The sequence below is a fragment of the Argiope bruennichi genome, chromosome 2, assembly GCF_947563725.1.
Source record: "Argiope bruennichi chromosome 2, qqArgBrue1.1, whole genome shotgun sequence".
Classification (NCBI taxonomy): domain Eukaryota; kingdom Metazoa; phylum Arthropoda; class Arachnida; order Araneae; family Araneidae; genus Argiope; species Argiope bruennichi.
In genome coordinates this window covers 123,558,882-123,574,354 of record NC_079152.1, presented here as the reverse complement: position 1 = coordinate 123,574,354, position 15,473 = coordinate 123,558,882, and the positions used below count along the sequence as shown (strand labels likewise).

Sequence of the window (15,473 nt, the reverse complement as noted above, 5' to 3'; positions counted from 1 at the left end):
TGGTCATTCAACATGTCAAAATAAACTTTGTCGGTGACATTTCCGATAAAAAAAATTGGCTTAATGATGCCTTCGGTAGACAACGTACATCAAGTGTGACCCCAGTGTACGAACTATTACATGATGAGGATTTTCAGTGGCTCAGAACCTCTAGCTCTATTTGTTAACATATCATTGGAGGTAGAAGTACACCTCGTCACTGAACCAGATCCAATTAAAATCAATTTCGCCGCATTCAAACTTGTTAATCATCGATTTTGCAAAATCAAACCTCCTTAAACCATCCAAATCGATCAATAGTTGATTGATTTGAATTTTGGAAGGGAACAAAGTCTGCCTCTCTTCTTATTATCCGATGCTCAGTGGTTTTGACATGTAGAGTTGATGTGCCACCTGTCGTAAAGAAGTTTGTGGACTTGCTTCGCACATTTCTTTCACTTTCTTAACATTGGTTTCCGTTGTTGCACTCATCTCTTCCCCCCCCCATCGCTAGCACTCCTTAAATCTTTCGTATGTTCTTTTGATCGTTGTGCCATTCACATTGAGGTGATTGCCGATGGGGGGGGGGGCCCTTTCAATTTCTTCTCCACAGCCTCTGGTGATTGCAATTCATGATAAGTTGGCACCATGAAAACAAGATGCTCAATGGAATACTTACTCATTTCAGAACCATAATGATTACGTACCGTACACAGTAATTTTTTCGCAAGTAATATGCGACTCATTCTTATCAAACCTGTTTTCTAGTCTTATATACCACGGGGGGAATTTGCATATTCACTTGCAGACGCGCGTTTCCTCTCATTGATTGCCACAAATATTCATAGTCACCTAGGGATGATTTTACGTTGTGCAATCGTCGTATGTATGGTAATTTGGAATACAAGCAGTCTATTCGTAATTAACATTCGCCGCATAATTAAACTATGACGCAATAGTCTGGGACCTTACATGTTTTACATCAAAATACTCGTCTTGATTTGTTCTATCCGAATCTGTAAATATTAGACGCTGCATACCTAGTGGGACATCCTGTAAATATTTAGGAATATCGAACTATAATTTTTTAAATTTAAATTTAAAAAAAGCAAATGAGAATTTTTCTAAAGAATAAAAAAAGAAAGTACTATAATTGAATACTTACTAATAATCAACAAGAGAAACATTTGAAAAATTCTGTGAAGTAGAACTGCACTCGACAGGTATATCATTTCCGAATATATCTCCACGTATCCGTTGCCTCCTTTCCATGTCATTAACTTGATAGTCTATCCCATCAGTCGAATGCTTATCTACAGGTGAATCACTTTCAGAAAAATCTGTTGTCTTCCTTCCCATGTAACTAAACCGATAATCTATTGTAACATTCGAAGACTTCTCTACAGATGAATCAATTTCGGAGGAATCTCCACGTATTCGCTGTCTCCTTTCCATGTCATTAAATCGATAATCTATCTTACCACTCGAAGGTTTTTCTATAGACGAATCACTTTCAGAGAAATCTCCATGTATCTGTTGTCTCCTTTCCTTGTCACTAAATCGAAAATCTATCATACCACTCAAAGACTTCTTCTTTGCCGTCGAATTATTTTCAGTGAAATCTCCACGGATTCGTTGCCGCCTTTCCATATCATCAACTCGATAATCTATCATATTGGTTGAAGACTTAAATGTACAGTATTTCATGTGGATAATAAAATTATTTACTTTATTACTAACAAAACTGCAATTTGTACAATTATATTGGAAATTATTCAAATCCTGAGTTGATGTCGAAGGAATACTCAGATCATCAACTGCACTAGAATTATTTTTTTCCGTTGAATTATCATTAAGAAACCTAATACCACAAGTTTTTATCTTTTCATGTGGAGAAGGAAATGTTGAACATAAAACAGTTTTACATGCTTTACTAAGCTTACTTAGCCTGCCTTTTTTATATTTAGAGATAGGTGAACTATTAAAATTTTCAGAGTTTCGAAGAGTTTTTTCTACTTGTTTTTTAACTTTCTCCCTAATTTTTCTTTTATCAGAAGATGCATCCCTAATTTTAACTGGTGAACTTTTAATTAGCTTATCCCATTGTCGTCCACTTTTATAGCTATCACTTTCAGTATTTATTTTTTTATATGAAGGAGTTCGTATTCTCTTTTTAAGAAGATTTTTTGGAGATTCCTCCTTTGAAGCATCTAATGAGGATACTTTTGGTGCATCTTCTTCCATTTTTTCTGCGTTACTGGGCTTAAATGATGTTTCCATTAAATATGCTCCCCAGCATGTACTAACTGAATCTTCAGTATCCTTAACATGTTCAGGAATTTTTTCCATATGATCTGAAGATCGTGGTCTTAAACTTCTAATTCTTCTATCATCCATTGGAGGAGATGTACCTTTCGCCTTAATTCTATTTGTCATATCAGAAGATATTAAATTAACATACCCATCTTCATCAGTCAAATTGTTCTCATCATTTCTAATTTGTTTCTTTTGGTTGTCAGGACAAAAAATCTTTGGGGTTCGATGCGAAGAGATTTCATCTTTGGGACCAGATAATTCATCTAAAGAAAACAGTTCAATATTTTTTGATGTATCAGAAATTCTTCTTTTACGAACATAAGTTCGTTGTGGTGTTTTAACAGTAGTTTCATCAGAAGCAGCTAAATTTAAATTCATATTATTGCTTTTGTCACGTTTACTATCATTACTCACACCACTTTTTACAACTGACGTTTCTTCAGATTTTTCAATCTGATCAGTATGGTTATTCTCAACAGAACCAGAATTTTGTTTATTTTTAAGTAATTCTTCATCAATATTTTTTAACATCTTTCTAGAATAATTTTTTTCATCATTTTGTAAATCTTGATCAAACAGATCTTGAGAATTATCATTGGAAGTTTCATTATTTTCGTTGCAAGCAGGATTTTGATTAAGTTTTATGCTATCAGTAACAGGAGTTAATGTTCGATGAAATGTTAGATTTCCAATCAGATCTTCAACAACAGAATTAACTATTTGACTGACTTCAGTGACATCATTTTCTGTATTTATATCAGTAGAATTTCTCGTATCAGAAGCTTGAGCATTCAGAGAAATATTGTGATTCAATTCTGCATCTAAATTACTTGAACTGTTTTCAAATTCATATTCATCTATGGCCTTCTTTAATTTACTTGAACTAACAAACTGAAGTTGATTCAATTTATTGAGATTATGATCTTTTGATTGACTATTTATAGAAAAGGAAGAACTTACTGATTTAGAATTATCCCTATGTGATAACAGAGGACTTTCAGGGCAAGTTTGAATATCAGAACATGCTTCTTCAAAATTTGTAGACTCAATTTCTTTCTCGCCGTTATAGGAAGAAGGATCAGAAATTTTACTATCCGAAATCTGAATTTGGTCAGTGGCTATTAAGGTATCTGAATCATTATCATTGCAATCAATGCTATCTTTTTGCTTAATTTCAATTTCACAGCTCTTTAAAGATGGATCAGAAATGTTATTATCTAAGTTTTGAACTTGGTCAATATCCACAGAGGTATCTGAATCATTATCACTGCAACTGATACTTCCATTCTGTTTAATTTCAACTTCATAATTCTTTGAAGATGGGTCAGAAATTTTATTATCTAAGTTCTGCATTTGATCAATATCCACAGAGGTATCTGAATCACTATCACTGCAACTGATACTTCCATTTTGTTTAATTTCAACTTCATAACTCTTTGATGATGGATCAGAAATTTTATTATCCAAGTTTTGAATTTGATCAACCTCCACTGAAGTATCTGAATCATTATCATTGCAAATGATAATACTATCTTTTTGTTTAATTTCAATATCATAATTCTTTGAAGATGGATCAGAAATTTTACTATCTAAGTTTTGAATCTGGTCAACATCCACTGAAGTACCTGAATCATTATCACTGCAACTGATACTTCCATTTTGTTTAATTTCAACTTCATAATTCTTTGATGATGGATCAGAAATTTTATTATCCAAGTTTTGAATTTGATCAACCTCCACTGAAGTATCTGAATCATTATCATTGCAAATGATAATATTATTTTTTTGTTTAATTTCAATATCATAATTCTTTGAAGATGGATCAGAAATTTTGCTATCCAAATTTTGAATTTGATCAACATCCACTGAAGTATCTGAATCATTATCATTGCAACTGATAATACTATCTTTTTGCTTAATTTCAGCTTCATAATTCTTTGAAGGTGAGTCACAAATTATATTATTTAAGTTCTGAATTTGGTCAACATCCATTGAGATATCCAAATCATTATCATTGCAAATGAAACTTTCATTTTGTTTGATTTCATTTTCATAATTCTTTGAAGATGAATCAGAAATTTTATTCTCTAAGTTTTGAATTTGGTCAAAATCTACTGAAGTATCTGAATCATTATCACTGCAACTGATAATACTATCTTTTTGCTTAATTTCAGCTTCATAATTCTTTGAAGGCGAGTCAGAAATTTTATTATCCAAGTTCTGAATTTGGTGAACATCCATTGAGATATCCAAATCATTATCATTACAACCGATACTTTCAATTTGTTTGATCTCATTTTCAAAGTTCTTTGAAGATGGATCAGAAAATGTATTTTTTAAGTTTTGAATTTCATCAACATTCATTGAGATATTCAAACCATTATTATTACAATTAATACTATTATTTTGTTTCATTGCATTTTCAAAGTTCTTTAAAGATATATAAGAAATTTTATTATCTAAATTTTCAATTTGGTCAACATCCACTGTGGCATTTGAATCACTATCACTGCAAATGACACAATCTTTTTGTTTCGAATCCTCCTCATTGCAACTGATACTATCCTTTTCCTTTAAATCATCTTCATTACTAATGATGCTATCCTTTTGCCTCATATCATCTTCATTACTAATGATACTATACTTTTGTTTTAAATAATTCTCATTACTAATGATACTATCCTTTTGTTTTAAATCATCTGTTTTGCAAATGATACTCTTCCTTTGTTTTGAATCATCCTCACTGAGGCTAGTACTATCTTTTAGTTGCGAGACATCCTCAATGGGACTGATACTATCTCTTAGTTGTGAAATATTCTCACTGCAACTGATACAATCTTTCTGTTTTGGATTATTCTCACTGGAATTGGTATTATCTTTTTGTTCTGAATCATCCTCATTGGGACTGATATTATCCTTTTGTTTTGAAACATTCTCATTGGGACTGATATCATCCTTTCGTTTTGAATCATCCTCATTGAGATTGAGATTGTACTCTTGTTTTGAATTATTCTCAATGCAATTGATACTATCATTTTGTTTTGAATCAATCGCATTGCAACTGTTATTATCTTTTGGTTTTGAAGTATCATTATTGCAACTGATACTATCTTCTAGTTGTGAAACATCCTCGCTGCAACTGATACTGTCTTCTAGTTGTGAAACATCCTCACTACAATTGATACTGTCTTTTATTTGTGAAACATCCTCACTGCAACTGATACTATCTTTTAGGTGTGAAACATCTTCACTGCAACTGATACTATCTTTTAGTTGTGAAACATCTTCACTGCAACTGATACTATCTTTTAGTTGTGAAACATCTTCACTGCAACTGATACTATCTTTTTGTTCTGAATCATCTTCATCAATATTTTTACTGGAAGTTAATTGAAGTGGAATAGATTCATTCGTATCTTCATCCATCGGTTCTTCAACAGCATGTGCTTTATAGTTTGCAGTATCATCTTTATTTGAACAATCAGTACTATCTTTTAAATGAGAATGATTGCTAGTTTCTTCTATAAAAGTATTTTGAGAAGATAAATCGGAACATTGAGTTTCTTTCAAATTAGCATATTTGATGTTAATTATATCTGTTGATACTGATGGAAGTTTTACATCTGGCTGACAAGTCTCCTTGGTAAGTTCCTCTGACTCTTGAATATTTACTGTTCTCCAACTTTCATTACCACTAAGACCTGGAGAAGAAGTTATTATAACGGAAACAGCATTGTTAATATCCCGAGGGGGTATAGATAAAAGCAATGATTCCCCTTCCACTCCAGGTGAAGATGTTTCAATTTCAGGAATCATGTGTTCATCCTGCAAACTATTATTATTGGCTTGGTCATTTACAGCATTGATGCTCATTTCTCCTTCCTTACAAAAATCAGAATCAACACGAGCACGTATTCCTCTCACAATAACAGATCCTTCATTTACTTTCTTAACAAATTCGATGGCATCTTTATCATGTGTTTCTGATGTTGACCATTCAGAATGTGCAACATCAGCAAGATGTAATAATCTTGTATTACCTGCAGAAATAACCTGAGACTCAGTAGGAATAAAAACCATTTCAGCGGTAGCATCTTTCTCCTGTACTTGGCATACAGTATTTCCTAGAGCTTCAGATGAATAGTGATTGTTATCAGAGCCCAAATATTCAAGTGCCTGTGCTTGCTGAATAAATAATGTTTCATTTTTGTCAATATTTTGTAAATCATTTGCCCCAATTAATTGTATTCTTTGGATTCCTTCACCACTAATAGCTTCCAGGTTATTTGATCCACATTCTATTGCAAAAGTATGATTACCATCAGAATCTGTTATTGATTGTACAAATGAATGTTCAAGAGCTGCATCTTGATCAGTACTCACAAAAACAAGTATTTCATTTCCTGCAGTACCTTGAGCAAGTATTAAACGCTTTCCATTTAGCTCAAGTCCTTGTGACTGTAAAACTAGAGTAGCACTCTCTTCATCTAAATATCCGACTACTTGCTCAGTTATTTGATTCTCCATAACTTGATTAAGTGACAAGTCTTCTCCAGCATAGTTCTCATAGTTGGTAGCAACAATTCCTTCTGTCCCAGCAGGCGATTCATCTGGATCCGCAGAACCATTCAAAGCACATTGTTCAGAAGATTCCATCATTATGTCTAAAATATAATAAATAAGCAAATTATTAAAAGGATAGCAATTAAACATATATAAATTTTAAAAAAAAAATAGCTTGACGTATGTGAAAATAAAAAGATAAAATTGTGTTTCGCATGGCATATACAAAAGATTAAAAGCTAAATAAGAAGAAAATCCATTTCATTAAATTTGTCAAAATAGTATATACTATTCAATATAAAACGCAATTTCCGAACTGCTCATTCTCGGTTCCTCTGCGCTTCTGTGCATGCCTCAGGAGACGTTTATTTCCTCAAAAAAAGGGCCGAGAGGAAATATTGTTGTTTAATGTTTACATATACCATAGGGTGATCTCAGAATATTCGCAGAATTAGGAAGTGTAATAACAACTCGTCTTTCGGCATACCAAACTTCAGCGAAGTGAAAGCATTGAAAATTGCTAGCTAGGGATCCTGCAACAAATAGTAGAGTTTCAAAATTTATTTTGTAAATAAAAAAATAATTCAGAGAAACCTCTGAATTTAATTCCTTGCCAAAGATGCACGATTGATCTGAAATTACTCGAATCTCGACTTCTTCAAATGTTTCTACTTCAGAAATTTAAGATATGAATCAGGTTCCCCTTTTTTTTCCCCGGATTGGTTAACTTCTTTTTTATTCAAAGTAATAAATCAAATGACGAAATGTTTTCATTGGTTGCCTTTGCTAATTGATTACATTGGTTAATTTTCAAATTTTCAATATAAAATTTCCTTCTTTCTCTCTCTCTCTCTCTCTCTCTCTCTCTCTCTCTCTCTCTATATATATATATATATATATATATATATATATATATATATATATATATATATATATATATATATATATATATTACATTACTTCATAAAAGGCAGTAATGAGTAGCAGAATAAAAACCATGTACTAAGTACATTGACATGAATAACTGTGATCAATACATTTATCTTAAATCTTTAACCTTCCAAACTCAGCCAAATAATCAAGAGATGCTTTCTTTGTTCTGAAGTGAAAATCATTGCGAATCAGCTCAAATTACAAGAAAATAAGAAAAGCTAGCAACTCATCAAAATGTGCGTAGAATTATACATGAAAAGAAAATAACAATCAATTCAGAGCTAGAATTTTTTCTCTTTTTCACAAATGCATTACAGATATTCAAATTAATTTCATTTACGAAAACAATCATTTCAAATTTTTTTTTTTTTTTTATCAAATAGAGATAAATGAAGGAAGAAAGGTACACAGCTTCTGTTTGGAGGAATACAACTAAGAAAGCATTTTCTACCATAAAACAAGCAAAGTAATGACAACAGAGTGTCAACGACTTTTTATTTTAAATGAATTCATGAGTACAGTAGGCTCCCGATTATCCGCGGGCGGGTTATCTGCGCATGCCGCCCAAAGGTTTTTTTTTTTTTTTTTTTTTTTTTTTTTGACTGATTTCTTCAAAAAGGTGCAGTTTTACAGTTATGCTTTTGTAATTACATAATACATTACAGTATTAAAACAGTACATATGTATTAATTTTTCTGTGTATCCTTGACGCCTCTCGTAAGTACAAAGCACTTTTCTGTTTTCATTAACAAAATGCATTTTAGGTTAATTTTGAGTGATATACTTAAATATTAAGCGTTAGTTAAACATTTCCTGCTGTTTATTTTACGTTTTATTGTACATAAAACGATTTTTCAAAGTTGGAATGACTGTTTTCTCTTTTGCTATACCCGGTTTTAGCTTTTTTCGGATTATTCGCGATTTTTGTTATCCGCGGCAGCCACGCCAACCAATTCCGCGGATAATCGGGAGTGTAATGTACTAGGCAGAATCTGAACAACTGAGCATAACTATTTCAGGAACTTTCAAGGACGTAAAAAAAAATGTTTGCCCTTGAAGGTTTCTATATAATTAAATGTTGAGCCTTATATCCGTACAAGAAGCCTGCATCAGCATAGGTGTTCTATATGATTAAAAGTTCATAACATAACTAAAGTATAGCATAAATATAATATCCTTAAAATATGAACAAATATAAAAAAAAATTATTCGGATGATGGCTATTTCAATAAATAAAAAAATAGCCAATCAACAGGTTTTTTTTATACAATCACTATAGTGGTGTTGAGATTTCAAATTATTAATAGAATGTAATGAGATAGAGGACCATCACAAACAATACTGCATCAAGGTTCTCCCTCCCACTAAAAATAAAATAAAATTCTATTCAAGGACTTTCTTTATTGGGGGGGGGGGGACTTTAAGGAGCATAACATTGCACTCAAGCTTTTAAACGGTTGAAACATTATAACCTTTATCTTTGAATGTAAGATTTGGCGATTTTATAATGTACGCCATATGGAAATCAATCACTGTCAGAGTGAGAATGATATTCCATGTATCTGATAACGAAACGAAGATTCCGTGAGAAAAATGCTGATGACCCTTACCGCATTTCAGACGAGTGTTGAAAATAATAAATAAAATGTGCGAAATTTGCTTTAAAAATTTATTATAAAGGAACACGTTTATAATTTTCCCACACAGAAGACATTTATAAAAATTATAATTTTGATGTGCATAATACAAATTTAATCTAATAAAGTGAATTATAAATTTTAGTTTTATGAGGATTTAATCTTTATATCTCTTACAATTTAACTTTATTTAACAAAATGGGAGAAAAAAAATACATAGAAAGTGCTTTAAATTCAAATTTAAATGGATATCAATAATGTTTATTCTTTCAATATGTATGTATGCTCCACAAGCTGCACTTGTAATGAGCTAATGTATTTTTTACTGGGTTGTTAAAAAAGGTTGCTTTTTTTTCCCTTTTTTTTTTAATAAAATAATAAGTGCTTTGGCTAAAATAAATGACAGGAATCATATTAATAATTTTAAAAATAGCTGCCAGTTAATTCTCAGGAGGGAACATATTTTCAATAAGAAAATGTTGATAATTACTGAAATTTCTTCAAATCTGAAATATACAAGGGACATTCATATGAAAAGGTACGAAACGACATTGTGGGTATAAATGAAGGCTTTATTCAAAGTATACACCATAGGACTGAGTACAACGATCCCACTGATTAACAAGCCGAAGAATTCCTTGCTCCTAGAATTCCTGTGGCTGTGACGAGACCCAGTCTTTCACGGCGTCCTTGAGTTCGCCGCCCGAGTTGAAGCGCTTCCCTTTCAGGTGTTTTTTCAGGGGACCAAACACATGAAAATAGCAGGGCGACATGTCCGGGCTGTAGGGTGGATGGTCGAGTTGCTCCCACTTAAACTTGGCCGATTCCGCGTGTGTGACCTTGGAGACGTGTGGATGCGCGTTATCATGGAGCAGAACCAAGCCCTCCGTGAGTAGCCTGGTCTTCTTGATGGGCCTGCCCAGTCTTCAATGTCTCGCAGTACACATCGGACTATACGTACTACATTAAAACGCTTAATTCTCAGATACAGTATCATGAACTAAAGTTTTATTCGCAGGTAGTGTACTAGCAGATTACTGCCTATTTTCTTAAAAGTACTTTCAATGATTTAATACTAATATTCAATTTGTCCTAAAGCCATGCACGAAAGAAAGCTAGAAAAAATGTATATTAATTTATATTTTATTCGTTCTTCTCCCCCCCCCCCCCGAATTTCTTGTCTGAAGTATAGGTTCACATAGATTGGACCGTTAGCGTAATCAAAATTGAAATTACGATAGTAAATATTTAAATATTTAGGCCTTAAAATAAGACTAATCTTACAGCTACGTGTTTCTGAAATCATATTTTAAAGTGTTACATTTAAAATCATATTTTAAAGTATTAGGAATAAGCTATTAATTTTTTTTAAATATTATATCTAGACAAACTTTCAATTATAAAATTTCATTAAATAAGTAGGTAATTGTATGAAAATACTTTAGCTTCTGTAGAGAGAAATAAGTGCAAAAATTGAATTTTTATACTTCCACCATAATTTCAAGTCTCTCTTTCTCTCATTTTCATTTACGCGTACAAAATTTCACATTTCTATCTAGAAAATTTGCAAGAGATATGCGTAGTTTTAAATTTCGAAGGACATGCCACAAATGTGACAGAAAGCATTTATTTCAGAATGCAACTAGTACATCATCCAATCATTGTGGCTTCAAAAAAAAATTTGATAATCAGGTTGTCGCATAACGTTGTTCACTTTCATTGATCGGCAGTTGCACCGTCGTCTTTACAAAGACAGGAAGAGAAACTTGAGAAACTGAACATTTAAAATATCACAGACACTTACTGGAATGCTCAGCAAGAAAAAAAAAATTTTTTTTAATCGAACTTGTGCGGTTTTTAAAAGAAATGCATAAAATAAAAACTAATTTTTGGGTTTTATGATGATTTATTTTGTATGCAATCGTAATGCATCCCTGGATCTAGAAAAATACAATGTCGTTTTCACTTCCCAACATTTTAATAGACTGTGTGATTTAGTGATTAAAAATTGAAGGATCCTTACTTCACCCTGAGAGAAATAGCGAGAATGAAATGTCATATATGTGAAGAAAAAAAATGAGATTTGTATTATTTTTTAGTTTACCCTTTTGCTAGATTACAAATAGTCAGTTCAGATCTCAACATTCCAAAATTGACAGTGTAGAGAATATTTCAACGTAATAACTGGCATTCATATAGAATACAAGATCGATCGAAAAATCAAAACTTTCTTATCTGAAAAATGCTGTTAGGAGAGACGATCCAGATAGAAACATTAATTTTCAAAACCGTCCTTTTTGAAAAAATGAAAACAATTCTTCGTACAAGAAAGTCATCATCAATCGCAATTTTCTGTTCATATGTTACATATTTCTGTTTTTAGAAGTTTTTTAGTTGGTCCCATTTTTGCAAAAGCATACTGTATGGTGCCGATAAATTCAGTCAATTTTTATTGTATTATATCTGAACTAAGGGATGAATTAACTTCATCAGTAGACATTTGATAAATCTTTGCTTACTAACTCAAAAAGCCAGCCCTTATGTCACATGATCACATATGCCCAAGTATTATTAAGATAATGCAATTCTGTGTAGGTGTCACAAGTGTTAATTTTTAACAAATTTTTAAGCACTTCAATTAGAGATGCATAATCCACGATTTTTTTGAATAACAAATAATATTGCTATTGTTATTTTTAAATATGCGTTCCAAATATGTTATTTCAATCATATTATTAATTAAAAATTATTACTTAATATTAAATATAAAATTTATTAATTGTAATTAATACTTAATTTACTAATTTAAGTAACGTGTGATTGAATTAATTTATCTGTTTCAGCTTATATCTTAAATTTTTTTTCTCAAAACTATTATATTATCTCTAAACTATCTTATTTATTTATTAGAGTGAACCATTTTCTGGAAAAGATGAGTTAAAAACATATGTCATTTCTTTAAAATGTTTACTTTAGTCCTATATTCTACCGATAGATGGTGCCAGGAGTAAACAGAATACATGTAATCAAAGTCAATCATGTCACGAGCAATTAAAAATGATCTGTATGGAATAGTGCATCATCAAATACAAATATCGGTCACTCCCGTAAAGTGGAGCGGTGACTTCGTACTTTCCAGTGAAGCCTCGCACTTTCCGGTGAAATCACCGCTCCGATAAATTTCAGTGATATGCAATTCAATGATACGATAATTCCAATAACCGGTCCGTTCACTTTTCAATCCAATCACAGATTTCTTTCGAGAGCTTCCAGAGATCGTATCGATTGTTACTTTCCAATGAAGTCACCGTTCCGGTAAATTTCAGTGATATCGTATCGATTATTACTTTCTATCGTGATCCAAACCTGTAATCGAAATATCATCAGTAAGATCAAATCGTATTTGTGACTTTTTGATATTGGTTACGTAATAACCGCTCTTAATATATTCGTCATCCCTAACTTCAATTAATGCAATACTAAGCCATTTTTTTTTAAATTAATGAAAGTTAATAAATATGTTATATATTTCAGCAAAGGAAAGACAGAATTTAAACTGCTTGAAATTAAATAGCAAAACATATCGTTTGAGAGTAAATTTTATTAAGTACTTATTACAGTATAATTTTATTCAAATATTTTAAAAATACAGTTGGGTGATTTTTTTTCGGGGGGGGGGGGATTCCCGAATTTGATGGTTAGATCGTGTTCCGCAACCAATGGCAAGCCCTGTTGCAGCAGCGCCACCTGCAACTTTTAGAGTAATGTGTGAGCAGCATGATGTGAGTGTCGTGTTTTTTTCTCTTAAGAAGTGTGAGCATAAAATGAACCGAGTTTAAATTTACAGTCCACGAGAATGAGTTTGTGAATAATTTTCCAACTACAAACATCTGGTCCGTGCGACCGGTGAGCGACCTTAAGCAACTATGGATAATTTTAATTTGAGCACTTTCGATTTCGTTTTGGTTAGTGCTACGTTGCGTTTCAAACCGAAAGCATTGGAATCATTGTGAGATGATATTGGATTACTAACGAGTATCGAGGTAGGTGCTTGAGATTTGTGGTCATTCATTCCCATAAGATAATTTGAGCTTGTGGTCATTCACTCCTAGAAAATAATTTAAGTTATTATTATTTTTTTTAGTTAAGTTTCGTTTTTAAAATGTTTAAAAACGCACGAAAAACTGATTTGCAGCTAGCTGCTACAGAGTTAGGAGTGGTAGTAACTGATAAAATGACGATCGTCGATCTGATTAATATTATAAAGAATACTGAGAAGTTCAGAGATGAACCTGAATTTGTTTCGACTCTCATAGAAGGGATAATCGAGAATCGGAAAATAGAAGTAGAGACATTCGAGAAGAATAAACAATTAGAACAAATTAAATTGGAGAGAGCAAAAGCTGAAATAGAATTGTCGCACATGCGAACAGTTAAAAACACCAACGAAGGCGATTCAGAAAATAAAATTGAGCAATGTGATTCTCTGGATTCGCTAATAAAAAGTATTAAAACTTGAACAATTAGTTCCAAGTCGTCCAGAAGGATGGATTTTTTTTTTTTTTTTTTTGCGTCTTTGGAAAGAGTTTTTGCAACGACAAAGGTACTCGATAAATATAAAGGGGAAATTCTTTTGAATTTATTAGGTGAGAAAGCTTCTAATGTAATTTCATACATAAGTGATAATGAGTTGAGTGATTATGATAAAGTAAAGAATATTGTATTGAGAGAGTTCCAACCAACCCCTCAATTGTGCTTAGAGCAATTCAGAAAAACTACTAGGCAAGCAAATGAAACCCATGTGCAGTTTGTAACAAGTTTGAAATCTAGTTTTGATTATTATCTAAAATTGTGAGAAGTGTCTGATTTTGAAACTTAAACAATTAATTGTATGAGACAAATTGTTTCAATCGCTTGATAAAGAAACCGCGTCCCATGTAAGCGTTAGGCAATCAGATCGTTGGTTTGATCCCATAACTTAAGGAAAAGAAGCAGATCTTTATTTTGCATCGCGAGGAAAATCTTTAACGGAAAACACTAATCAAAAATCTTCTAATTCTAGAAATGTGTCGAGGATATTTCTTGCTGATAGCAAAAATGTAAAGTGTATATTGCGTTCTGAAAATAATCACCCTTTATATAAATGTAAAAATTTATGGCGTTGCCTGTTTCTGAAAGAGCAGAAGTAATTAAGAAAAATAGTTATTGCTTTAATTACCTTGACAAACGTTTAGTGAATAATTGTAAATCCCATTTTCCATGTTCTTTATGTAAACGAGCAAGAAAAATGAAGCGTCATCATTTTTCTTTACATTTTCCTAGAAGTTCTGAGTCATTGCGTAATGAACGTGAAACCAATGCGAGTGGGCGGGAATGTCCTTCCCTCCTTCCAGAATCTGCAGTCCCCCCCCCCATCGAGAGTCTGAGCTTTCACCAAAAGCACCGATGTTTCAACCAGCTATCACTTATCAAAACAATAATTCGGTACACTCTACGAGAGTAATAATCACTCAAAAACCGTTTTGCTGAGTACTGTGAATTGCTTACTAAGAGATGATAGAGGAAATACTTATCCAGTGCGCGCGATTTTAGATCAAGGACAATGAATAATTACATGACTTCAGACTGTGCGAATAGTCTTAATTTAAAAAGAAAAAAACCAATTTAACAGTTTGTGGTATCGGAGATACATACAGAAAAATTAAATATGTTATTAATGCTGTGATTTCTAACTTAGAGGAAAACTTTGTAAAAGAGTTGGATTTTTTTAATTGTATCTAAAATTACGGATTTCATGCCGTCAAAAATATTAAAAGATTAATAAGCCACAGTTAAAATATATAAAACTCGCAGATGAGAACTTTAATGTGCCAGGTCGTGTAGATTTGCTTTTAAGTGCCGAAATTTTTTATGAATTGTTGCAGCCAGGTCTGATTTGTCCGGCTAATAGTAATCTAATTTTCCAAAATACTGTTTTGGGATACGTAGCTAGTGGAAGTGTTCCCGTTGAAACTCAGAGGGGGATACATTGCGGCTTCATTGAGA

The 15,473-nt window shown here is 32.2% G+C and overlaps 1 protein-coding gene across 2 annotated transcripts in view; it reads right to left on the bottom strand.

The window, feature by feature from the left end:
• The window catches only part of LOC129955785 (MATH and LRR domain-containing protein PFE0570w-like), a 92,280-nt gene that overhangs the window by 54,798 nt on the left and 22,009 nt on the right, over positions 1–15,473 (bottom strand). For both annotated transcript variants that reach the window (XM_056068250.1, XM_056068251.1), the window contains exon 2: positions 1,145–6,959. In XM_056068250.1, coding sequence (XP_055924225.1) covers positions 1,145–6,954 — 5,810 coding nt within the window. In that variant the 5' untranslated portion in view covers positions 6,955–6,959. The remainder of the gene's footprint in view (positions 1–1,144; positions 6,960–15,473) is intronic.